The 27,782-nt window shown below is 38.1% G+C and overlaps 3 protein-coding genes across 3 annotated transcripts in view; 1 reads left to right on the forward strand and 2 right to left on the reverse strand.

Moving 5' to 3' along the window:
- The window catches only part of LOC113492402, a 14,379-nt gene extending 1,335 nt beyond the window's left edge, over positions 1-13,044 (reverse strand). Inside the window, exons 1-9 of the mRNA XM_026869894.1 lie at positions 11,205-13,044; positions 5,146-5,329; positions 4,306-4,913; positions 3,736-3,910; positions 3,145-3,289; positions 2,497-2,608; positions 1,811-1,905; positions 442-573; positions 4-42 (exon numbers count right to left, since the gene is read on the reverse strand). Coding sequence (XP_026725695.1) covers positions 4-42; positions 442-573; positions 1,811-1,905; positions 2,497-2,608; positions 3,145-3,289; positions 3,736-3,910; positions 4,306-4,913; positions 5,146-5,329; positions 11,205-12,232 — 2,518 coding nt within the window. The 5' untranslated portion in view covers positions 12,233-13,044. The remainder of the gene's footprint in view (positions 1-3; positions 43-441; positions 574-1,810; positions 1,906-2,496; positions 2,609-3,144; positions 3,290-3,735; positions 3,911-4,305; positions 4,914-5,145; positions 5,330-11,204) is intronic.
- Positions 13,045-13,342: 298 nt separating this feature from the next.
- LOC113499482 (5-methylcytosine rRNA methyltransferase NSUN4) lies at positions 13,343-18,578 on the forward strand. Its single transcript, XM_026879989.1, has 10 exons — positions 13,343-13,530; positions 13,625-13,811; positions 14,127-14,358; positions 15,064-15,242; positions 15,856-15,984; positions 16,426-16,609; positions 16,945-17,065; positions 17,355-17,479; positions 17,878-18,015; positions 18,341-18,578. The coding sequence occupies exons 1-10, from the start codon at positions 13,444-13,446 to the stop codon at positions 18,486-18,488; spliced, it is 1,530 nt and encodes a 509-aa protein (XP_026735790.1). The 5' UTR covers positions 13,343-13,443; the 3' UTR covers positions 18,489-18,578.
- A 78-nt stretch (positions 18,579-18,656) lies between these two features.
- On the reverse strand, positions 18,657-27,745 carry LOC113499492 (sialin). Its single transcript, XM_026880001.1, has 13 exons — positions 27,494-27,745; positions 26,684-26,835; positions 26,006-26,214; positions 25,632-25,725; positions 25,224-25,372; positions 24,512-24,659; positions 23,745-23,905; positions 22,936-23,085; positions 22,299-22,431; positions 21,157-21,309; positions 20,669-20,754; positions 20,234-20,367; positions 18,657-19,542 (listed from the first exon to the last, which is right to left on the reverse strand). Exons 2-13 carry the CDS (start codon positions 26,700-26,702, stop codon positions 19,476-19,478), a joined length of 1,503 nt encoding a protein of 500 aa, XP_026735802.1. The 5' UTR covers positions 26,703-26,835; positions 27,494-27,745; the 3' UTR covers positions 18,657-19,475.
- Positions 27,746-27,782: the final 37 nt, after the last annotated feature.

The following is a 27,782-nucleotide window of genomic DNA, read 5'->3' on the forward strand; positions in this document are numbered from 1 at the left end:
GGCGTATGTACGGCTGCCCAGTCACACCAGATGGCTTCTCCACTGGAACATACAAAGCTTTATTATTGAGATTATTTAAATACGAAGGTTGAAGTTTTATTTGACATGTATTTTTACCAACACTGAAAGTAAGCGTATTGAATTGAAAACACTTTGTTTTAGCATAACATTTTTTTTTTAAAGACGCCAGTAAAAAAAATCACACTAAGGATTATGTCGAGGGAGTTACACAGCCATTCAAGTCACATGTTCAATGACTCTCAGGAGAAAAAAAGAAGAATCACACAGGATCACACAAATGTTTGTCCTACGCGGGAATCGAACCCGTGACACGCAAAGTAGCTTTGGCGTGACCTAAACCACTTGGCTATCCGTGCAGTCCAAACTCATACTATATTATTACCATACAATTTCCATCACCCAGAGACAAGCTAAACTTACAGCTACAGTCGTTGACATACGGCGACTGCAGGTTGTCTATAGATCGCCTGACGAACACCTCCGCCTCCTCCAACAGCTCGTCTGTGTCGTCACGACGCACATCCGGTAGAGAACTGCGCCATGGCCGAAGACCTGGGGACAATTAACATGAATGAGGGAAAGTATTTAAAAATTGTCGTACTACGGTGATTGATACAAATTAGGTAAATAAAAGTTGAAAAGTTGTTATATTCTAAGGTAATTTTTAAATAGGATAACTCTTAAAGAGATATCGTTTAGAGTTAACTCTTTGTAGAATGTAGCTAGGGTATATTAGGTAAGAGAAAGAAGTTTCTTAAACAATTAAAACAGAAATCCATTATCTGTGAAAATTTCAGCCGTCTAGCTATCACGAGTCCCGAGATACAGCCGGGTGATCGGTGGACGCACATTGGACACATAGCATTGCCTCAGTAATATGATTCAGTTTACGCAAAAAATTTGGATATAAATATCATAACATCTAATTATGACTACTGTCAAATGTCAGTTGATGACTCAGTTGTTTTTGCAGGTTACCATGAGAAATACTAATATACACGGTGATTTTTTAGTCGTCTTACAAAAGCAGCCCAGTTCATGTATCCAATGACTAGAACACGTTCATGATAAAAAAATAGGTATTTATGAGATTTGAAAAAAAAAATGCAATTTTTATTCAATATTATGATGAAATTCGTAGTTTTTTAGAAACACAGCTCTGTTGCGAGTGCGGTCCGTGCCTTGTAACAATGGTGAGGGGCGCGGGCGGTGGCGTTTTTTTCATTTTTAAGAGTATATTTCAGATTTCTCTTGTTTAATTTTCTTCGTACTTATTATCTTAGTTGATGATAAAAAAATAATAATCGCGCCTAGGGGTATTTTACGTCGGATACATGAACTGGGCTGCTTTTGTAAGACGACTAAAAAATCACCGTGTATAAAGCTGAAGAGTTTGTTTGTTTGAACGCGTTAATCTCGGGAACTACTGGTCCAAATTGAAAAATTATTTTTGTGTTGAATAGAACATTCATCGAGGGAGGCTTTAGGCTATAAACCATCACGCTGCGACTAATAGGAGCGAAGATACAATGGAAAATGTGAAACATACAGGGCAAGTATAAATCATAACTTATATCTTCTACCCACGGGGACGAAGTCGCGGGCAACGGCTAGTGAGAAATAAAAGCATTGAAATGCATCGAAACAAAAACGCTGATAACGGCGCAAGGCAGTTCAGGTTTTAGCCAGTAGGAGTCTGATACTATCAGCTTCCTCCATCGACAGTATATGTGGGAACTACACTGCCTCGATAAAAATAAATTCACGATAAAAATAATTCTTTACTCACCTCTAGACGGCATGTAGATATGCTGCGGAGTCCAATCGTTGCTCCTGTCTATACTGAGACACGGCGACCGGTACGACGAGCCGCGAGACAAGAATCTGAAATGCGTAATGGAAATTATTGTCTATCTAGTAAATAGCCTATTAATACTGTGGTTTTAAATTAAGACGTAAAAGATTTTAATAAGGGCCAGAGGGATTTTCTGAAAGCCAATTTACCATGGCCCCGGTATACAATGGCAAATGAAGGAACATGGCCTGGGTGGGTTTATTAAAAGTCTAACACTCTCTTCCGCTCGACCCAAAGGGGAAGGAATCATTTGATGATTTTCCATCTAGAAAAAGGTGTTGTGTGCTAGCTGGTAGATCTACTCCATCACACTTACACCGAGTTTTCAAAAGGGTGACCAATAATTTACAATTAATCACCTGTAGTACTTGACTTGATCACCCGATCAAGTCAAGTAGACTTGATCACCCGATCAAGTCAAGTAGACTTGATCACCCGATCAAGTCAAGTACTGTGATTTTTCTTCCATGGAATCGTGGTTGTGGTAGTGTTTTAGACAGGCAAACACATTCTTCATCCGAAACTCAGAATAAAAATAATATCCAAGATCTAATACCGTCACAAAACAAATGTGAATCATCCGAGCTTTCTTCTTAGTATTAAATAAGTGTTATACAAACTTGGATGTGGATGTGGTGGTGGATATGATATCGTCCGGGTGCGCCTGCAGCTTGCCGAGCGCCCACACCGGGTCGGCAGACCGGGACAGCTCGGGGACCATCGATGTGAAACCTGATACAAAATAATAGCTCTTAAATAAATAATAATAAGAACCTTAATCGTGAACGCCGTCAAGAGTAACACGAATGTAAGGAACGAATAATTTGGGATACACGTACGTTGAAGTTGTTATATTATTTTTAGCAGTTAGTGTCAGAAGGTCAAAAAATCTCCTGATTGAGGTCGTTTCAGATAGATAGAACATTCTTTATTGCATACCACATTGTAAAGAGTATTTGACAGGTAATTAAAATTTAAATAACCCTTTACATTAAAGGTAAGTAAAAGTACCCTTTTTATTTTCTTGAAAATTTCTTAACAATTTTCAGAGAACAAATTTCATCATTCTGAGATTTGATTAATGTAATACTTTTGGATAGATTAATATTCTGATTTGGTTCCCAACACATAAACTCGACAGTATTTGAGTGGTCTAGATGTCAGGTTTAAAGTTCTAGCAAAGTCATTGTCCATAATCTTGATCTGGAAAGCTGATACAAAATCAGGTATAAAGTACAATTTAAAAAATGTTGTAGTTATAATCTCACCGATATCACTGAGCATGACTCGTCGTGTCTCGTCGTTCCGTCGCGCGGGCGGCGGCGGGCGCGGCTCGGGCACGGCCAGCCGCCGCGCGCCGGCCCCGGGCGCGCGGGACGGGACTGTGGGCGCGCACGGAGGGGGGACCGACATCTGGGGGGAGATATGAAGAGGTCATAGAGATTCCTTAACTTTAATAGTATTTTGTAATTTGGAAAATATCTATCTCTAAAAAGAAATAAAATGGGTATAGTACTTATGTACTTCTTTAAGAATAATGTCGTTTCTTCAAGCGATAACGCTAATTCAATCGCTCAAATATATTAAAGTCAGACCTCTCCAAAAAGAAAGTTGAAATGTCTAATGGAACTGGATCGTAATTCAAATAGTTCTAATCATCACCAAAAGCAAATACCTCAGTAGTAAATTATAAAATTACAAGTCTTTTTATAATTCAGCCACTAGGACACCCTCCTACCTACAATAAAACAATTCCTATTGTTATTTGACCACGATACCTTCGAAAAAGCATTTCTCCAGAAGAGGGACTATCTGGGCTGGAAAACATTATTATTAAAATAAAACTTTTCGTTCTTTACCTTATGAGCGAGGTAGCCATCGGAGCTCCACCGCGGCGGCAGCGCGCACACATCGGTCTGCGCCCCGCTCTCGCGCCGCGCCTGCGCCGGGTCGCGCAACACCGGCCGCAAGCGGGACCCGCCCGCCTTGAACGGACCCGGGGGGCGGGACACGCCGCGGTAGCCCGACGATGGCCTGCAGGGTTTCAATCAATAAATTGCTTGTACAAAAAATATCTGGGTGAGAAAGCTACAGCTGGCGTGGGAAGGCTACATGGCAACCATATATAAAATATATGGTTAAAGGATGAGAAGGGGAAAGGGAAATAGCACAAAAAGTATGGTTAATCTTCAGTAATGTGTAATTTCAGGAAATTAAATAATGAAAAGATCTTGTAGTAGGGACGTCGTCAATGGGTGGGAAAAATATCAGGATGTAACAAATTATAACCTGGTCAAATTATAATCTGGTAAATCCTACACTCGCGCGAAAAGTCTTCCCAAAATCAACTAATCAGAATATGAAATCATACAACAATGTGTACAATGGAAGGAACTCACTTACATTAAAACAATTAAAAAACAACTTACCGATATTGAAACGGATTAGGGCAAGTATTCCTCCTAATATTCAAGTTAGCAGCCAAGTCATCTTCAGAAGTACCGCACTTGGAAATATCAGTCCCAGCAAACACTGAATACCTATGTCCCAAATTTACATTCCTGTGGAAACTATCCACACTCTCCTCACGATGAAGGATGTCCATACTGGATCCTAGTTCAAAACTCGATGACTTCGTGTTGTCAAAGCTTAGGCCTCTGTTGTACTCGCAAGTCAAGCTATCGATGCTGTCTAGTCTCCTATTACTTGTATTAGGGCTTTTCCTAAATAGGGTGTTATCAGATCTATTGTCGCAGCTCTTCAGGATGCTTCGGCCTGGCAACTCCAAATTACCCTTATTCCCATTAAAGGCAACATGCCTTATTTCCTTATCATTTGGTAAGGATACCCTCTTTTGTTTTGAGACTTCCATTGGCTTATCGTTGTTTTCTTGGTTTTCAGTTACGTTGTCTTTGTCCTGACCTGGTTGGAAGTCAGGGTCTAAAGTGTGGAATTTGATGAGCACTGGTGTTGAGTGCGCGGTCGAACTCGACTGAGGAGCCCACTGGTCTGTCTCGCGTATCGAGACTAGATCCTCCTATGATGCCAAAAAAGGAAAATATATCATATACGTTTTTACAAAAAAAAATAGTAGACTCTAACTTCAATAGTTTTTAACCTCGCCAAAAAAAAACAATGTTTACATAGGGACCCAAAATCTACGCCCTTTTCTTATTGGCTCTTATTAAGGGACCGCAAAAAATATATTTCTATCACTTCTCCACTCACTTAATCAATAAGACTTCATGGCATAATTTGTAACTAATTACCTGCAGATTACTCATATCTTTAGACTCGTCGGTAGTGAATATGAGTTCTATATCATCCACTTCCTCAGATTCGTTGCCACTGGCGTTTTCCTCATTTTTGTCGTCGCCTATAGCTGACACATTCGGATCCAAAGGAGTCGCCACTCCTTCAGAAAATACCGAATTGTCGCCTTCGGACATGGATCTAGAAAGAAAGATAGTCTACCATTGTTTAATGCAATAACTTAACTATAAATTACCCCACCGTAAAACCGGAAAAGTCCAAATCGGATAAGCGGTTCTGTGCCTACGACCATGCTGTAATCCCTTGGTAATTACTATATCCGTCATAATAGTCTAGACTGACCAAAATAAGCAATTGATTATTGCATATTCTAAGGTTTCACATCATATCCGAGTGTAATTTTACGAATGAGAAACACCGAAAATGTATAACCTTCACTTAATTACTGGCATCTGCCAATTAACGCTTTATTTTTATCCGGCTTCGTTAAAAGGGAGTAATGTTTTTTTCAGCTATAACCAACATAAGAGCGGATGAAGCCGCAAGCTACAGTTTTTACCAATAGATTTTTACAACCTTACAGTTTGACTCTTGAGTACCTACACTGTACTTCAAATAATAGTTACGTTCAGATCAATACAAATCCCGTCTATACTTAGATTTGTATTTTTCCCCATTATCCTGAGATCAGCGCAATACGTATTCATTTTCTGTTCCACTTCAGTTCCCAAGTGTACAATCGACATTAACTTGGATGTTGTGTCATGAATAATGGAAATATGTTTATCAGGCCCTTTTATATCTTTGCAATAACATTGTGCAAGGACGATTAGTTATTCGGAATCTAATGGCGCTGGAACTGCTTGAAGAAAAAGAAACGATTTTGTTTGTATCGAGTCGAATTTCATGGAATACTGGACCCCACACAAGTTTGCGGTATTGTACTGGACCGATAGAAGAATAGCTGTGTTCACCACAACAAGCTTGCGATTTGAATATTAATAAAACACCCGCGACATATGATATAACCGCACCTGACCCCAGGAGTCTTTCAAATAAATTCTTATATAAAAAATATCAAAACATACTTTTCCAAGAGACGTAAAGCTCAATATTATCGTATCTCATCGATAACTTATTTTTTCTTCCCACCAAGAAGAAGCTCAACCCTGAGTTAAGATAATAGCGAATAATAATCATAATTTTGCCAACCTCATGGGACGCAATATGCTCATCTCATTTATAGAGCAAATACTATGGAAAACATAACCATAAAACGTATTACTTACGATGAGGAAAAGCAGAAACTAAAATTTATATCCTTAGTAAAAAATTATCCCTTCCAAACAGTATTTCGTTGTAATGAATGGAGTAATGGATGAAATTAGGCATAGAACATTGCACAATGATTTATAGAAAATTGGGCAACTCTTAACAAATAATTTGGATCATATCAATCGAGGATATTTCTTTCTCATATTGTCTTACATAACAACACAATAATAAATAACACTTCAGCATGAACGACTCGGTAGCCATAACGAAACCCTTACAACCAAAGCCTTTTAGCATGATTCTAGTTTTACTTAAAATGAGGACTCTGCATTTCAATTTCACATAGAGTCTTTGTCTTGACGTTTCATTTTGATTTCTGCTAGTCGTTCCAAGACTGCCTTATACAGTTGGTACATTTCAAACATAACTTACTAGAAACACATTTTTGGTTGAAATTTGTTTTCTTTCTTCTTTCTTTTCCATATCATAAAAGCATGTTAGGTTAAACAAGGTGGAATTGACCAATCGATATATTTATTTCGAAACACGATTTATTTGAAATCCTCACGAAAAAAATATTAAACAAACCTAGCCTAAGCGATAGAATACACTTCAAACTCCATAGCGAAAATTTCAAACAAATAACCATCTTCAACCCTGCTTAGCTAACAGCTAAACCTAGGATACGCTTTAATCCATTCTTCTGTCTCTAGACACAAAGCTACAAAATGAAATATTTCACTTTGCAATTTTGCATCAACAATCAACGCCACAATACAGCGTACATCACAAGCCAGGTTGTTAGCGTGCAAACATTTATAATGTGCAGTAAGGCTTGCTTGCATAGTAACAAAGCTTAGTTTTAATAAGCCGAGCCTAATTAAAAATGTTCAAGTTTTTATGCAAAGAGTTTTCATTTTCCCTCATTTATAATGAGGAAATATTAATATGCAGCAGCCGGCTTTCCTTCAACTAATTAAGGATGTATAATATACTACGCGAAAAATATAAGTTAGGAAAGCTAATTTATTGAGGACCATTAAATTAGCATAATTGTGGGTCGTTGCTGCAACTTATACACTTCTGTGATATGCGAGTGGCAATGATTCACATGTTTTGATGGTTAAGCGATTAAAAAAGGATAACTAACATAACTATTTTCGATACACTAAGGTTTACAGGCACACAGATAACTCTCACTCGTTCTCACAGTCAAACCGTGTAAACGGTTTTGCGGGGCATGTAATTTAGTAATGTAATGTAATATGAGAGAAATAAAGACTTTGAATAATAATAATAACTGAAAGAACCAGAATTAACTGAATGTAAGGGGATTCCTTGTGTAAGTATTTATTTTCCTATGGTTATGCTTTAAAAATTCAAAATTAATAAAAGAAACGAAAAATATATATTATTTCAGCGTAATAATCTGTTCATACATTATGCATGAACTATAACATATCCATCCGAGCCTAAATTTCCATGTTAATTCTTCACCGTGCAGGGAATATGGAGGATTATGTATATTTTGTCCCAAGGTAATGTATTTTCCATTTCTATTCAAATATCTTAACCTTTTTCCTGGAAAAACGACACCTATTGAAAGATCCTATACCTAACAGAAGCGGCTACGTGTTCATTGTGTTCAGATCTCAGTACGAGATTCTGTCCCGTGCACAATGGAGGCTAAATGCTCCCTTTGTTAAGTGATGGACAAAACCTTCCGTATCTCTCCCTACTCAGGTTACAAACATGTGAGATCACTATTGTATCAGCAGACACGTACATACAAAGACATAATATCATATTATCGTAAAAAGGGAAAACTAAAGAGTTGCCATGGTTAAGTTTTCGACCGTCTAAAGTTGGAAAATGGTATCTATAGATAAGCGTAGTTCACGATATCGTGTTCCTCCGCAATACCGCGCATCATAAATAAGGAGCAGTCAGAAATGTGGGAGTTTGTGAGTTTTGTGACATCTGCTAATACGCGATGTCACGGAGTAGGGTCTGTGCCGAATATGTATAGCTATATGGAACTTTATTTCGAAATAAAAGTTACATTTGGGTCACGTCCATAAGATTATGAAAACTTAAATGCCAAGTTCATTATTTCCATCGTAAAGTGCTATATGATGAGAGCCACTTAAAAATTTCCGCGACTTGGTCCTAAACTAAGCTACATTTACGACAAGCCTCTTCAATTCACTTCACGGCAGACAAAAGCCATTTCTTTCTCTGAATCAATTCGACAAATCACTCGAACAAAAGAAACCTGTTGAAATCCTAACTTGACCTAAATACAATCGTGTCAAGCATCTATTGAAAGAGGTAACTGAAATATTCTGACTTTAGTGGATCGTGTTTACAACGTGTAAGCATAACAGATTCAGACCAGGCTTCTGAATGAAATGCTTATGACTGACGTGTTTTCTCTATAATGACAGTTTTTCAGGTACATGCAGTGTATGTATTGAATCACTACGTATTTACGTAACATCGATAAGTAAATGCAATCTTCGATCTAAAGTAATTTAATTATCTCAAGGTAACGAAGCGCCAGTGGATGGTTTGGAAATACGTTCCAATATTTAACGAAAGTCTGAGCTGATGAATGAAATGGCTGGGTCTAGGTTAACTAAATTTAATTACAGACACTATTTTGATCTTATAATTTAATAGCCTTATTAGGGTGTCTGATAGATTGCGTTTAATTAGTATGTTTTTTTTTAAGAATGCTCGCCACGTCTTCTCTCCAAGAAATATTGTTTGTATGTGCTTATGGCTATGGCTATGTATGTTATGTACTTCATAAACATGTCGTGTTTGTTTTAAATTCAATCGGTGCATAAATAACAAGTTTTGCCAATTTACAGTATCATGTAGAGTTTTTTCAGAGATACTACGCAAAGTCACTTCGACGCACGAAAGAATTCGCTGACATGGCTAACTTCACTACATCATAACACATCACTCAATGTGTGTATAAATCCAATTAGTTTGATTCCATCAGATCGTCGTCTGCTGGTAATAAGAACGTAATTGATTTCAGTACTACGAGCTACGCAATCAGATATTCACACAGGTTTCTCCGCATCTGGGATATGATTAAAGATAAAAAGGCTCATCAAATCCCGTCGGTATATACCTACAGAAAAAAACATTCAGGAGTCGGACCCGTGACGCTGAGGTCCGTACAAAAATAGGCTAAATAAAATCGAAAATTTGCAGAAGAGGCCATCAAATTATTGACCATCGATTGCTTAACTCTACTTTCCGACCGAATTCCAAAAGGAGGAGGTTTTCAAATCTTCATTTTGAATGATGACCCGCCTTCGGACCGCATGGACTTTTTTCATTTAATGTGAAATAGCTGTCATTTAGTCCCGGCCTGAAAGCCTTAGTAGTAGTAGGCTTTCGTTTGTGTCCAATGGATATGGGACCCCTAAAACCAACCTGATCAAGTCATGTGTAAGATACCGCCAAAAAAACATACCGCTTGTTTGAACGACATTTTTTTATATTTTGTTAATATGTGGAGTAAGGCCATCGATTTTCGTGTTGTGTGCCTTCATTTCGACCTCTTAGAATAATACGATACGACTTTTACTTTTTAGGTCAGCCAAAAAGGTTGTCTTCGTAAAGATTTTGCCGAGAAATAAGGCGAAACAAGTATGTCCGAATAAAAACCCCATCTGAATGTTACTTAAGAGCTTTTTCCCCAAATAGGAAGATGGATATTAAATAATATACGTCAAGTTATATGTCCACTATTAAAAATAGAGGATTATCTACCTATAGCAACCATTTTCTGAGATTATGTAAAAAATCTTATTTTAACAGGCAAGGACTATAACCGATTTTAGGTGCTTAATTTTCAATTCGAATTCGGTTTTCATTCATAATAAGAAGAAAGCTTATAGATATTATAATCTGACTTCTGAGCTAAGTTGCTGTGTGAGTTGTGTGATATAGTAGAACGGGGGGTCTGTTCTCAGTAAGGCCTAGAATAATGATGATGATGAAGACTTTAAACGTAAAACAGCACTGGTACAGTAGTGATTCAATGGGTGGAAAGTTACAAAGGTTAGTAACGAAGTTTCCATGTCTCAGAAAGTCGTAGGCATCAATCTTTTTCCATCTGTCTATTGTTAGGGTGCCATCTCTAATATTTAGTCACAATACGAGTAAAACCGCGGATTTTAGAGCACGGAACCCGGTGTGCGTGTCTGTTAGTCGTTTGGTCCCGACATACAGGGATTTCGACGTGTGAATTATTTTTTTTATACCCGGACTACAAATGAAACCGTCAGACGCTACCCGAATAGCCTCTAAACTAGGACATATCCGGAGAAACCCGGAAGAACGGAAGCCCTACTCATGACCTGTGCTAAGGGAAAAAGAGTCCTAAACTGAAACAGACTCTCTTTAATAAAACTAACACGAAAATAATTCAATAGCAACGACATTTGACATTTGACTTCTTCTATAACAAATTAATTACTTTCGTGAGGCGGAATTCGCGCGTGTTTCTCAGAACGGCCGATCGGCCTGATTAGTATTGGAGTCGATGGAAGCTCTTAACCATGAACCTTATCATCATTTTAGGCTTGAATTACCCACTGCTGGGTAAAGGACCCCCTTTTTCCAACTTTTAATTTTTATCTTTTCTGTCAGAATTTTAATGGAATACTTAAATAATGAATTTTATTTTGAATACACATCATAATCAGCTCTCGACTCACAGAATTTACCAAAAATGCTAGGTTAATAATCTTACCTGAGACTCAAATCATCCACATCCAAGTTGAGGGTATCCTTCCTCCTACTCCTCTCCACATTTTCCTTTACTACCAGGTTCTCCTCAGAGGTAATCCTCACTTGCACATCAAACTTGTCCGTCTTAGTCTTTGCATCAGCTTCATTGGGCACCGCCATCTTGAAATTGTCTGTAGAATATGATTTGATATTCACAGTCTTGTTACCGTTATCTAGGTCAAATTGTTTCTCGTTCTCTTCAACTTTGCCACCGTTGGTTTTAAATTCTGTTGGTTCTTTCTCAAAACCTTTGCGGTCTTCTGAGGAGTCACTGTCCGATGTAGTACTAGAAATGATTGTACCTTCCTTCAATGTTCTGACCTTTATTCTGACATCAAACTTTGACAGAAGTTCAAGTTTGGTTTTGAAGCTCGGCTGGTGTACACCTTCTGGCTCTGTTGTCTGTTTATGTGAAGTTGTGGCCTGAGAGAAGTCTTCTACCTCAGTGTTGTTATTTGCTTCATCATGAGGAGAATATTCTTCAGCATTAAATTCTGTGGACTCTGATATTTCTCCAAGGTCCTCGTGAACTTCTTCCAACTGCTCAACAGATCCAATATTACTGTTTGCATCAGATTCTTGTGCAAGGGGTTCTGGTTCTTGTGCAACAAGCTCTAATTCATGTACTGGGGTGTGCCTCTCAGTAGCAGTGGCAATAACCACCTCACTACTAGTGTAATCCTCAATATTTTGTGACTGGGGGCTGTAAGTAACTTCCAACTTTATGTTCTGTGCACTAGGCTCCTTTTCATCATATCTTGAATCTATTATTGTTCTCCTTAATATGTGGTTCTCTAAAGTGAGTTTCTCTATAATATCTGCATACTCTAAGCAGTGGGCATGCTGCTCATACTTCTCCTTCAACTGTTTCAGTTCATTCTTGGATATTTCAAGTGCAGTTCTGAGTGAGACGACAGTCTGGTGCAGCGCCCTCACTGTGTCCAGGTGTACCGCCCCGGAAGGGGCCGCCTCCAGCCTGCCGCTATCCATTCCACCTTGTTACCCGCCAGTGATCCGACATACAACATCCCATACATGACGACTGTTTTCAAATACCCCTCAAAACACAATCACTGCACTTTCCATTGCCTGGGAGACGTAATTACAGCTTGAATAAATAAACAACCATTATCGAGTGTCTCGCGCGAATACGCTGCTTCAGACGAGAGAAACTCACTGCTGACCCAATTCGTGAATAAAACCATTGACATACATCATTTCGTCGCACATTCTCAGATCCTTATCGAGCCTCTAAGCGATTAGGAGAACACCACAATCCCGGGGCACGGAAAGGCGAGCAATCGATAAAACAACTCGCCAGAAACTCTCGTAATTGCTTTTAGGCCGTCGGAACTCGTGGGGCGGCTCACAGCTGGCACCGACCACTGATAATGTCTGACACGGAAGGCAGCAATTAAGCGGGATATTATCATCCAATCGCTCTGACAAGGCTATGGGATATAACTACAGTGCGAGATACTTGAAAAATATCCGTGCACTCCTACTTGTAAACAAATCAATACTTCAATTTGGCGTTCGCGGGCACAAGTGCGAGGACGACAGCATGATATCGTTATTTCTGTCTGCGGTGTCAATCTGACAGATTTATGGTCACATTCATAGTTAAAAAAAATTGCGTTTATTTCGCGTGTTAAGATAATTGATAAGAAAAATGATATGACTTAAATGGTTTTATGAACAGCAATGTTGATATAGTATGCTTGATCACGAACATAACTTGATTTGTTTAGTCCACTTTGGTAATATATTTAAGTGTTTTGATTTAATAATTGATATGCCACGACTCGATCCCACTATTTTCAAATAGTATGTCTTCTGATCACAACGTAGACAGGATCACAATGAATGCAGTATGATTTGATCGAATCCCAAAAGGCTTGGCAAAGAAGACTATTGTTTAATTTAAATTATCTACTCACAACAAATTATCAGTGAGAATTAGATTATTTTAAATTTCTTGTAATAATTGCCTTTTTGTTAATATTATTATTAAGATTTACGCGTCTTTAATTTTAAACTGCATTAATCAATAAAGGTTAAATTCGTCATAATTATTATCCTTTTCGGCATCTACGCTAGGTTACTAAACGCAGACGTCACAATCATACGGAGACTGCATAACCTCAAACTACGTTATGAAAACGTAAATAAACACATATTACAATATATTCTGAACAAAAATGCTGAATATATCAAATATATATAGAAATGCTTGTGTTTCTACTTACATAGCACAACAAGTACGATTCAAGACTAAAATACATTGGGTGAGTACGTTTAAAAGCACAAACATTTGATGCTGACTTTAAAACCAATTTAATTGTATGGATTAAATATAATGTGCTATTGTATTCTGTTCAGGCTAAACTAAAAAAGAAGACGGGTCCTAAATATAAGGCTTTAAATCATTTCGATGAATTTTATGGGTCGGTCTTTGGTAATAAATGGCAGCCAATGCGTGAAGCTTTATTACGGCGATCGAAGTATGTAGCCGTTGTAAACAATTATGGTGACACTGAGAAGACCATGGATGAACTTACAAATAGAGGTATAAAACTTTTAAATTGGGGAAAGCGCAGGTTTGACTAGAAGACCAGTTTTGTCTTAAAAAGTAACAAATGACCTTATTTATACTGATGGTCGACAGCTTGGGAAGCCTGTCTGTTGAGTGACTATTTACTTACTGCTCAGAAAATCAGTGTATACCCATCGCAATTAATCAAAAAGTGTAATCTATACTGAATTTTATAAAGCTCACAAGTTTGTTCATTTGAACTTGCTTATCACAGGACCTACTGGTCCATTTTGAAGAAATGTTTCAGTTTCAACTCATCTTATACAGCTAACCGCTTTTTCGTCACAGGCGCACATTGCTTAAAGAAGTTAATATCAGTACAGCAAGAATACCACAAGCAATATGACAAAACACCACCAGAAGTGAAAACAGAACAACAGTCTCCAAGAATAGAAGCATTCATGGAGAGGCAGCGAACAGAGGAAATATCCAATATTTATCCTAATGCAGATAATATACCTGAGAAGTTGGATATTGGTGGAGAAGAAGAGAATTTTCTGAAGAAAAAGAAAGAACCAGTGTAAGTATGATGTACGTTTGTGGCTTAAATAAATTGATAGATTAAACAAACCTAAATACCCACGTTTTCAAATGTCAAATTTTATCAAATTTTGCCTTGTCGTCGGGTTTGAAGCCATCGTGAAAATTTCAGCCTGCTAACGTATCGGGAAGTGCCTTAAAATTGAGTTGCAAAAATCCAACCGGAATGACAAACAGACATACAAACAAACAAAAAAGTGAGTTTATAAAAACATGGGAAAATGTAGTCTTATGGATTGTTTAAACTCTGACACCAGGTTGATCATTAACCAAGATGAGAATAGAAAAGACTTTTTCTTTGATATGTTCATATATTATCAGTAAAGTATGTATAAAAAATATCTGAAGACTGCCATGTGAAAAAAAATGTCGTATCTTCAAATTTTCCAGTAAATTCAAAAAGTTTTACTTAAAATATTTTTCAGAACATGCTTAATGATCAGAAATTACTGGTTTAACTTAAACTAGTAGAAAACATTGGAAACTAACTTGTTTCAAACAGATTATAAAAAATCTTCATTTCACTGAGAAGATAAAAAAACGAGATATTCATAATTTAAACTGTGTTAGCGCCTAAACTAATTGTAATCTAAATAGTTTTAGTAGTGAGAAACCATATAAACTGTTGGGGCACTATTCAATGTTAGTTGAATCTATGTAAAACTATAGGTTACCTCTATTACAGGGCCTACCAAAATAGGACTCTTGAAGAATCAATAGCTGAAGCCAAAATAGATGAATCGAGGATAATAGACCCATCTCTTGGAATCACATCGGAGTCTTTGTATCAGTTCCTGCCGGCCACCAAACTGAAGGGGATGGATGACTGGGTTCCAGAGTCACAACACTACTCGTATTTCTCAAGTAAGAATTTCGCCTTCCGTTACTGTGTGTTGAAGAAATATTAAATTTAATTTGTTACATCCTCCTCACAACCCCACCCGACGCGCAATGGTCCGACTTGGAGCCTACGTGCAGAAAAGGGAGCACATAACCAGTAACCAGTTGTTATATCGATTTGAACTGATACAATAAATAGCAGGGTCGAGTCTGGATAAGGCTAGCACAAGACCGTAGAAAATGGCACGAGAAAGGGGAGGCCTGTGCCCAGCAGTGGGAGGATAAAGGCTGTGGATGATGATGATGATGAATAAATAGCAGACATGGTGCTGGCAAGAACAGAGCATCTACCACCACACAGTAATATTGTTTGTAGTGTTTGTTATAATGATTGTGGAAGCGTGACGGCGAAATGTACGGATAAGAGCCACGTCTCTTCTCCACTCCCCAATTAATATTTTTTTTAAATGTCCCGGTAGGCCCTTAGCTCGACAAATACCATCAGGCTATAGGAGCCAAGTTACCCTCTACAAGGATGTGGCATACTGGACATTTTAGATAATTATAGTATTGATTTCTGCCTAGATTTAAGCAGTATTCTTTTTTTTTATTATAAAGATTTTATATTTATTCGCAGAAGACAATGACTTCCCTTTGGTTATTGAACCGGAAGCAGAGCTCAATTACCCGGAACATTTAAAAGTATACACATATGAAATGGACAGTGAGTCCACCAGCTTTCCAGAGCCGAAACGATCGCAAACAGGTAAGAATTTGTTTTAACATAGTTTCCTCTTACTTACGTATTTATCAGGACGCCCGACTTGTCTCGCACCCAACCAGACATCGTTTTATTACACACGGAGCTGCAAGCCAGTTCTCTTATTTGAACTTGGCTTGGCCTACTTCCGCGTAAATCATTATTCACATGACCTTTTGGCTTTTCTTGACTATTAGATTGCTTTAGATAGATAATAATGTATGTATGTATTCCGGAAAGTTTCATACCTTTAAATCGAACGTCAATGTAAAAATTCACATTTCTACATTGTCTCGGGTCTGGGTGTTTGTGGTACCTTCATTGTATATGAAATCCATAACACAAGTGCTTTAGAAACTTACTTTGGGTTCAGGAAATGTATGTGATGTTGTCCGCATTTATTTTAAAAAAAAGGTAACTTAAAGGTACTCACATACATTATTTCAGGTGTTTACAACTATTATCCCATGGACTGTGGGAGTGTGCTTGCCGTCTTAGCTCTGGGTCTCAATCCTGGCGATAGGGTGCTGGACCTCTGCTCGGCGCCCGGGGGCAAAGCCCTAGTCGCGCTTCAGACGTTACTGCCAGACGTCATCATATGCAATGATGTCTCTATATCCCGGTCAAATAGGTAAGTGATGAGGACACTAATATAAAGGTGAAAGGAGATATCCTATTTATCCTTAAATGTAAAAAGTTCTGTTGATGGCTGATTTTGTATGGTGCTGATACACAAGCACACTCCCTTGTAATGTTACGTTTGTGTGAATACTCGGGTGTTCATCGAAATGCTTACAACAACCTAGAATGTAATTATTTTTATTTTATGATTGAACCTCGCTCATTATAGAAGCGCGAGTCCAGTATTTGACGAAATATTTGCTTGGTGGAAAGTGGGACACTAGAACATTTTATCCAATAGCTCGTTGTTATGTTAAATCATCACCATTTTAATGTTTATTTCAGGACACAGAAAATATTCCGGGACTATCTTATAGATTTTGAGACGAGCAACAAATGGCGCGAGAGAGTCATCTTAAAGAGGGTCGACGGCCGCAATTTTGTTGATGACCATGGCTTTGATAAGGTTCGCTTATATGGTTATTACAATACTATTTGATAACATATTGATAGTTCGGCACATTAACCAAAAGTAACAACCTGAATAGATTGGTGTCTGTTACAGTACCGTTCTCAAATCGCGCCTTTTTTACATTTCTGTTTTACCCTTAGTGTACAAAAATGTTTTTTTTTGTCGTTTTTATAGATAATGGTATCGAATCCCTTTTACCATCGACAATGACTTAACATGTTTAATTCATTCACACTTCCATAGACAGCTTTAAGACACATATTTTTGTTCTTGTAATATTCAGGTTCTAGTAGATGTCCCGTGCACAACTGACCGGCATTCAGTCAACGAAGACGAGAACAACATGTTCAGACCTGACAGGATAAAGGAGAGGTTGAGGATACCGGAAATGCAGTCACAGTTACTTGTGTAAGTCGATTGTTATGTCGTACCGTACATACATATGAGTATATTTCAGTTTAAAAATTCTTTTCTTAGAAACAGAAGTGGGAAATAAAATTGATAGTGAAAAGAACTAACATACCGACCTTATCGATGAATTGAGTTTTGGATTAAAATTACTACAAGTTTCTACATTACTCCAATTTCAGAAGAATATATTATGTCATTTATTTTTAATTTAAACATTTAGTTGACTTCGCGTTGCTTGATACTGTTCAGTTTACTCTATAGCCTATAAGAAACAGAAATAACTTAGCCCTCAATTGGAGAAATAATTCCTATAATTTGATTCCGTAGATAGCGAGATTGCCTCGATAACACCATACTTATATTTTACCTCATTTCACATCAACATTAATTTTCAGTAACGCCTTAAAGCTGGCGAAGGTTGGTGGCACGGTGGTGTACTCGACGTGTTCCCTCAGCCCCATACAGAACGATGGCGTCGTGCACATGGCGCTCAAATATGCCTTTGAAACGCACGGACTTGTGGCCGCTGTCAAGTTAGTATAATATGTACAGTATGAAGATAGATAGGCTAGAGTTAAAACCGTAGGACCGCTAAGTCATAGGTCTCGAGTTCGATCCCAAGGCTCGCACAGACTTTTTGGATGTTGTGAGATTTACAATATTTTTTTTCGTTTTTTGTTAAACCTACTTTAGTATTCCCAATTAAATATTTCCGTGTCAAGCAATCCTTTTATAAGCACTTTCAGTCACGATAAGTCAGTACGATTCTAGTTGTTCGGTTCCAAAATGATTTTTTTTATGGATAAGAACAGACAAGCGACTACATGCTACTAGATAATATATTATTGAACATTCCAGAGACTTGACAATACCGATGGTAGGTTTCAGCAGCACGCTAGTGTTGGGCAGTGACTCCGCGCGCCCGAAGTACGGCCAGCTCGTCACGCCATCTATCGGCGCGAACTTCGGACCTTCATATATCGCTAAACTTGTTCGAGTGCGATAGATGTCGAACTTGGCTAAACGCACTGCCGATTGCCTATACTAAAGAGTTCGTTTTAGTGGCAGCAATAAACTTGTTTAAAAGGCTTTTAAATCTGTGTTACTGTATGATCCAAAGGTCCACAGATATTGTTGTGTGCCCAGTATGAGCCACTGTACTAAAACTCATAGAAAACTTGTAAATATAAGAATAAGGTTTTAGTTTAATAAAAAACAAATTTAAATACACATTAATTATTATTTTTAAAACACACGTTTCGAAATAACAGTAACATACAAAATATCTTCAGTAAGTTATAAAATTTACAATTATTACGTGTAGCATGTTGTTTCTTACACGATGTTTTTAGAATCTTTATACTCGGGTGCATGTATACAACCAAGAAAGGTTAAGCACAACTTTAAAAAATGATTTTCATGATAATAGGAAAGAAAAAAAAATCTACAAGTTTTACACAAATATCATAGAAAAATACACTCAGGCTCACGACAAATATTTGTGCTTATAACACAAAAAACATGTCCTGGGTGGTAATCGAACCCACGACCTCTGGTATAGCAGTCATTACTAAACAACCGGGACAGTTCAATAAATATAACATCCTCTAAATAATCATCTTCGCACCCAAAACCAGTAAAAACATCGAAAAGAAAACAACACGTGAAATACTATAAAAATCATACCTAAGTATAAAAAAGGTTTCACTACACAATGTAACAATATACAACCTGTCCCTCTAGATAAGTGACATTTCGGTAAACATTAGCTTTGATAGAAAACGCTTCCATGTATGGAGATGACAGGTCAAGGTCACGTGACTTACCAAAAATGTAATTTCCATACATTTCAGCAAGTTCTTTCGGCGTCAACGTTATCAAACTGTACACGAGTGCTGGTTTTATTTTATTTGTAAAAAACCTCGAAAAAATGTCTATTTAAGGTCGGGTGACCTTCACATGTCAAAATGTACAACAGTCACTCTGGTAGCGCCTAAGAGTTCTTTATGGTTAAACCTTTTTTCGGGTCTTCAGCTTTTGGTGCTGGTGGTGCGGCGGGCCTTGAAAAAAAAAAGTTATTGCTAAATATATATTGCACGCGGTTAAAGTAACAACAGAAATCCATAAGTACAACGAAATACGGTGTTGTGGTGAAAATGTTTTTTTTTTATAGATATACGACTCCCGCGCTAAGGTATTTAATCCTTGTGTCGCGGGGGGCTTCACAAACATACAAATCACATGCACAAAGACACCCAGACTCTGAACAAGCATTCGTAATTTTCAGAAATGCTTGTCGACACGACGCGTAGTGGATTTGGCGTGGTGACCTCAACCACTCGGCTATCCGTTGAACTCTTCTCGTAGTTTGTAAATAGGCTATTTTACCGGTTTTTGCTGACAAGACAAATCTTAACGAGATTTGATCATTTCCGAGATCAAATAAGGGATGCAGGCCGCGAAAATCTCAAATTTTATTATGGACCTTTGGCATCGTAAACTTAAATTTCAAAGTATTCCATGTGTGATCGTATTTATTTATTTATACATTAAGGATCTCCAACAAAAGATATACACCATTCATGACATAAATATAACTTAACATAAAAATAGATGTGTACTCCTTCCCTTATAGGAGACCACAGCAAGCACAGTAACGTTAACAACTAGCTAACAAAGTGAACATCATTAAAATATATATAATATAGGTAATATTGTATCATGAAAGGAAACAAAAGCAAAAAAACTTACTGTTTATTAGATGGCTGACTCCCTACATTCCACGGCTGCACTTCACCCGATGCGAACCACGTGTACACGACTATTTCAAGCACGTATAAAGCGACAGCTATCAAGAATACTATCCGCCAAGCTGCAAGTGTTTGCTGGAATAAAAAGCATTATTAACAGAAATTTAATAGAGAAATTCAGATAACGAATCATATAAACAGCGGTGAAAGTTTTTAAATTTGTGCGTGTGTTTGTTACTTTCTAACAAACCGCTTGGCAAATTTTGATAAATTTTTATGGAGAGGTAATAAGAGATAACATAGTCTTCTTTTATCAAGTAAGACCTAGGCTGAGCACTTTCCTCTTGCCAACCAGTATCGAGGCCTCGGTTTTCTTTTTTTTTAATGTCGGACAAACCGAGGATGACGATCACCGCGTGGTAAAAAAGGTACGTACATTTCCATGTGTTATGTATCCGACTAATAGAGGAACGATGACTCCTGGTACCGTTCCCACTGTGTTCGTTAACGCCATTAGAGTACCTACAAATAAAAAAATATTAATTCTCACCTCTGTGCCTTAACAGTACCTTAAAACGGGGTAAATAGTTTCAAGGGGAGAATAGAAAATAGTGTTTTTTAGGGGTCGCATGCATTTTCTTACATAAAAATGATAAAATTCATTTTTTTCTGAAATGGTAGAGAATTTTCGTATAATCTTTATATTTTGTCTTGTTACACGTGCAAATTCTCTATTTATTTATCTAAACTGTCTATTCACCCCGTTCCACCGTATTCGGAGATCTTTATTAAGTATATAATATAATGCTAATTGCAAAAACTGCAGCTTTATATAAACCATTGAAATATCAGAACAAATAAGTGAAATGAAGTCCGAGAATGAGTCGCGAGCAACGGCTAGTTGAATATGTTTCTACAAGTTACCGGCGAAATTTGGTGCTATATCAATGTGGTTGCTCAGGAAGCCGCTGAATATGGCGCCGTTGCAGGTGACAGCAAGGGCCATGAGCGCAACCGCTACGCCGCGGTGCGCGATGAAGCAGAGAACTAGCAGGCAGCTGCCCGGCACCACGGACGCTGGGGAACATACATAATCTTAATATTATCATCGGCCTAGCCTTTTACCAACTACGTTGGGGTCGGCTTCCAGTCTAACCGGATTCATCTAGGTGCGAAAAAATGATGTTACGCATCCCCTTCCCGCCGAGGGCAGGTGAGGGGTATGTGGGACTCCCCACTGAAGACGTTCCCGGTATAAAGACTAAAAAAACCCAGCGGCAGTCCGACCTCGCCTGAGTGGAGGGGGCCTGGAAGTCTAAGTCATCCAGTCCCCCACCGGCGACTGCCTGCCTTACGGCAAGCCCCTGACGCTCCCCCTTACTCCCCCTACCCCTCGTCATACTTGTGGTGCAGGCGGTGGCGCCCCCGAGCCTGGGCAACGAGATACCCCTTAGTTAGACTGATTGTCAGACTTTCAAGCTTCTGACTACCTGTAACGACTGTCAAATATGTGTGAATAACATCCGGGACCCAAAATCGAACGTGCCTTCCTATCTTAATATAACATATCTATATCTACACATATACATAAAGCTGAAAAGTTTGTTTGTTTGAGCGCGCTAATCTCAGGAACTACTGGGTCAAATTGAAAAAATATTTTTGGGTTCAATAGACCATCCCATAGGCTATAACATCACGCTGCAACTAATAGGAGCGAAGATACAATGGAAAATGTGGCAATATATTCAATTTCGAGGGCTTCTCTTCATAAATTCTTAACTTATATCTTCGGTTAGACGACGCGGGCGAAGTAGCGGGCAACAGCTAGTAAATGTCACGTTGCTATCCGCGATGGACTCCTAAACTACCATCCGTACTAATATTATAATACAACTGATTTTAATAAAATTTGGTACAGATATAGAGTTGATCTTGAGAAAGAACATAGGATAGTTTTTATCTCGTACTTTTGAAGAGTTCTCTTGGAAACGCGATATAACCGACCTCGACGCGGGCGACGCCGCGAGCGAAAAGCTAGTTGAGTTATAAACTTTTAAAAATCTTACCGATTAACGTGGCAATCTTTCGTGCCGATGTCATGGTGAGATACGATAGAGAACGCAGATGATCCAAGAGTTTACTTATGAACATGCTGAATATCCATAGCGTTAGGTATGGTAGAGACACCGCCACTGCATTCTGCAACAAAAGTTATGTCAGAAAAAAAGATTCGCATTAGATTTGTCATAGTCTGTCCGTTTATAATAGATACTTCTTTGTATGGGTTTTCGGGCTTTGTATTGGGTTGGGAACTACCCGCACATTTCGAAACTCAAATAAAACATAATTATTAGCTGAATTTAATAATTGCTCATCCCCACTTCTTTCCCAATATATTCTAATCCTTTTTCCTACCATTTTACCCTCTCTGACTTAGTTGTGTCCAGCAGATTCTTACCAGATTATTAATTTAGTGCAATTGTTTGTAGCCTACACTTATATACTTAATTTTGAAAATTATTCCTGTCCTTATAACATCACATGTACAAACTACAAAGTGAATATGACTTCTTAAAAGCGTAACACATTGAGGATATCACACCTCCTCAGATTTTCCTAGGCTTTTATAGCCAACACAGAAATCTACTCGCGGATTAAAGTCCTTTAAACTAATCAACTGCATGAAAAGAGGAATAGACTCACCTCTTTAATATTAAACTTGAGCACTTGATTCATATAGAAGGGCAGTTCAATCAGTAGCATATACCATCCGAAGTTATTGCACACGTGGGCAACAAGGATCGCGAGGAACGCTGATGATGTGACTACCGCACGCCACGGTACCTTTGGTTTCTGTACAAACATTATTAATATTACTAGCCTGAAATGACCCACTGCAAAGGCCTTCCCACTCTCCTTACACTGCCTCTGTCACGAGCCGCGAGTGACCAGTTTGGGAAGAACGAATCCAGGTCATCCCGTCATCGCCATCCCGTACATATATAGCATATACAAAAGAAAAGACAATATCCCTTATATTGTCTTTTTTGTATCAGAGGTTGAAAGTGATCGCGTACGTACTAGGTATGTCATAAGTAGATTATTCATAATCGTTCATTTACATATCTTATATTGAAATAAATATTCCTTATACTTAAAGGATCAAAAAGCTTTTTACAACTAATTGGGAGTCAGTACAACTAATCAAACCGGTAACATTAATCGTTTGTCAGTAGTCTCTACTTTTCAATTCACTTAGAATTGAAAAGTAGAGATGGTTCAAGTCATCTATGCGCGTGGCTCTATGTGTGCGTGTGACCAACAGCGACTGCTTTCTATTGAAACTTATATTTGTGTGAACACAACGCCACTGTATATCAGCAAAGGTTACACAAGGCGGCAAGCGCAAAGATGAGTTGAAACATCTGTAAACTTATATGCAAAATGCAATTACAAAGAACTACGTAACTGACTACGAACTGAAAACCCCTGAACATTCCTGGTATACGAACCTCCTTCGACTCATCAGTATTCTGGAGTGAGGTGATGATCATGGTCCGTTCCTCTTCGGTTATATACTTCTGTCGTTGCGGCGTGTCCTGTACCAACATCACCCACATCACGCACCATATTAGAGACGCCCCACCCATCGAATAGAACACCATTTCCCAACCTGCGGTGTTAGTTCACACGGCAATGTAAAAGCTCATTGAAAACTGCAGTTAAATAAGTTTGCTGTCGCATATTTATCGCTACCGGGGTCACGAGGAGAACTCGACTCTAGATCCACTCACATGGTTTGTTAGTATTATATAATATAACACATAATATACATAAATTACACCCAGACACAGAACAAATGATCGTGTTCATCATACAAGCGTTTGTCCTCGGTGGGATTCGAACCCACGACCTCCGGTATAGCAGTAAGGGTAACTCACCACTAGACCAACAGGCCAGTCGGTCCGGTTAGTTGTTATAAAAATTTAAAACGCACGCTACGAGACTCATCAAAAACTGTAATTGGATATGTGTGATATATCCGATTCTAACTCTTAGCTCAAAGTACTAAATCTAGAATGGGAGAACCGAAAGAACTAGTCGAAATAATTAATCCTTTATAACTAGTAGGTTGCATAAAACCTGCTGCTATTTAATTTCCCAGATAGATCACCATTCATAAAATGTTGCAGCTCCCACAACGGTTGCAGCGTCTGTCCATAATAAACTTTTAACAGAATAAAACTAATTATACTACTTCATAATACTGCTGCCTTACCAAAACTAGCAATGATCATTCCCGCTGACAATGTAGATATGACGGTACCAAGCGACGTGCCCGCATACGTCACTGCCGAAATGAAACTTCGCTCCGCTGGCGGCGCCCACTTCGATAACATACAGTGCATTGCAGGAAATGCCGTGCCCTTGGATGAAACCAAATAAAAATAAAAAATATTATAAAAGAAAACAGCAATAGATACGGCTAGCCGTATCTATTGCTGTTACTACACTGTTGCTGTACTGTTGCTACAGCCGCGGCTGTATGAAGGATTGCAACGTATTGCCATACACCGACAAAGAAACGCGATTGACGTAGCACGGCGGTTCAGGTTTAGTCAGTAAGAGTCTGACACTATCCATTTCCTCCCCCGAGGGAGTGGGTGTCCATGAGGATTGCCTCGCCTTAACAAAAAAAAAAGTGGTGGACGGCTGCTGGTAAATACCCCATCTCATTTTAAATTAAAGATCTCAACACGGACTTTGCATATTGGACCTATGTCCCCGTACACGTCTTTAAAAAGGACCGGGTCTCTTCCCGTGAAGTTATCACGTGAAAATAACGAGATAATCCCAAGCAACGCCATCTAGTGTCATACTTTGCAATATGAATATTGTTAGATATTATTACGAGACAAGTGAATACCCGCGTTCTGTGCTTTTCAAACCGCAGAATATTGAAGTCAAACGGTATGTTTTGAATATCTTACCCCTCCAAGACCTTCGAGGACTCTCATGATTATCACTCCGACGTAGTGTATCTTACACATAACTGGCGTGAGTATAGTGCATACTGCGTTTATGAATACAGCGCCGAACATCACCCATTTTGCCGAGTACAACTCTGCGAGACGTCCACCTGTACAGATAATAAGCGAACCAAAACTCATAAAACAAAACTAAATCAAATTTGAGTCCCTGACACACGTCAAACTTATAACACGTGGTAATAGTTGCGTCAGTGCTATGGGTTATGCATTAAAAGCACTTTAATGTAGATTCGTCTTTATTTCGCATTTCCTTATCATTAAAATGTCTCTTCAATTTGTACCTTACCAAATTTGGGGGTATTGTCGAGAAACACTTGTGACACATATTTAATACTCAATTAAACTCACCAGGTATCTGTGCCACTAAATATCCCCAGAAATAACAGCTGAGGACAAGTCCTTGGATCTGCGAACTCCACACGAAAGGTCCGTCTTCCACATTCTGAAATTTACAATATTTATTGTAACTTCCTGTCACGGGATAACTTTATGGGAAGAGACCCAGTACAACATGCAGAGGCCTTGTTGAGAAATATTATCAAAAATCTAAAAGCCAAAACTTCCCTAATATTTATTCCCCGAATATGCCGTGACAACAACCAAGATCAAAAACTTCAGGTTACCCGCTACTAAAACATTATAGTTCTTGTTTGCCCTTAATGTTATACCAATTTAGGTACACTTACTTGACTCACGAAGAGTAAAGTGACAGATGTACTTACTGGTTTCGAACTCGCTTCCGCAGATAGCATCGCCATAATTTCTGCTCCGGCCTTTTTCTTGCCGGCTTCGGCGGCTTCTATTTGTAGCAGCGCAGTATGGTTGAGCATTCCTACCAGAGCGACAGAGAGGTTCACCCTTAGCCCATAGATAGTTGCAAAACCCATGCACCCTAATATGGCCAGCACGTACCGGGCAGGAGGTAGTTTTCCTGTAAAAGGCGAGTGCAATTGTAAAATGAGAATATTAAACTACAGCCCATCTAACTTGGTGCTTCGGAAAAGAGGTAAAAGTTTGTTAGAGCTAGATCAAAGTATACAAGATAATTTTGGGTAAAAGAGAGCGATATTTTGACATGCCAAGTTATACTGGCTGTGTTGTACCTACATCCCAGTATTTTTATTGACACCTATTTGAGTATTATTAATGCCGTTGTGGAAACCAAACGATGGTCGTCTTTCACAACTTGGATTTGGTAGAAGACCTTCATTTAGGCTAATCACCATGCACGATGTCGAAATACTTTGTACAAACCTATACAGGCCTGCTTAATTTAGTCTAATAACAGCATACATCTACTTTCTTGTAAATATCAGATCAGTAATTGGACAATTTTGGCTACAATAGTTCTTGTATAAGTGTAAAACTATAATGTTTAAGTATGAAATTGTAAAACTCACGCTGCCTCTGAGTTTCCATGTCCTAGTCCTAATCATGAGTTCAATAAATATCAGTTTGCTTAACTAGTATGACACTGACAAAGACTCCATGCTGCTTTCTTTTCTCTCCCATAACAAACTCATCATAGCCCAAGAAAGAGGTAAAATCTCTTCTGCAAAGAGTTTGGTTTTTTTTTTAATTTTGTACCGTACTTGCTAAGTATTGTATTCACTTGGTTTAAGTTATTGAAATGAAATGAAATCATTTAAGGTAGGTACTGTAAATCATCATCAACATAATCTTAGGTAGTATTTAACCCTTTGCGTAAGTGTTCCTTTTTACGCCAATTTTAGCTATTGGCGCCATTATTGTGTCTAGTTGTCTTAGGTTTAGTTGTTTTTCAAAACTTTTTTTATGTAAGACTATCGTAATAAACTATACAACGGGAAAAAAATGAGGGTTTTGACTCATGCCCAAATTAACGCAAACTCGTAGATCGTGCCGCAAGCGAGTTTGGCTACGCACAAAGTGCTTAAAAGTAGGTATTATTATTTTGTTATATGTACATGGATTAAATAATATCAGGTAAATATACATTGGGCCACTTATTTACATGGCTATTGTATGCAATCTAGAAAAGAATAGCTTATCTGTTTGGCCTTGCCAACTAGATCAAATGATGAAAGAACAACAATGCCACAAAACTACCATCTTAACCAAATTATTACGTTGGAATTTAAATTACGCGCGCATCAGTCAAAGTCAAAAGAACTTGCAGTAATTTTATTTAGACCGAAATAGGTTAATTTGATAATTTAAATTAGTTGTACCTATAAACAGATGTTTGGTAGTAATATTTCGCTAATATCATATCTTAACCATGTAACCAAGGTTTACATCAAAATCTCTATTCTCTAACAATGAAGCTAAGAGCTAAGATGTGCCAGGAAAAGTTAAGTTTTCTAAGAATATAAATTTATATATTATATTACTAATTAAAAGCACTAATGTAGTTTTGAATACACCATTTATTTTACTTATCTTTTTGGATTATTTTATCATTTTCCGTAAACTGGAATGCAGCCATAGCCAAAAATATAGTTCAATTGTCAATCTGAC

Source organism: Trichoplusia ni, chromosome 1, assembly GCF_003590095.1.
Source record: "Trichoplusia ni isolate ovarian cell line Hi5 chromosome 1, tn1, whole genome shotgun sequence".
NCBI classification, from domain to species: Eukaryota; Metazoa; Arthropoda; class Insecta; order Lepidoptera; family Noctuidae; genus Trichoplusia; species Trichoplusia ni.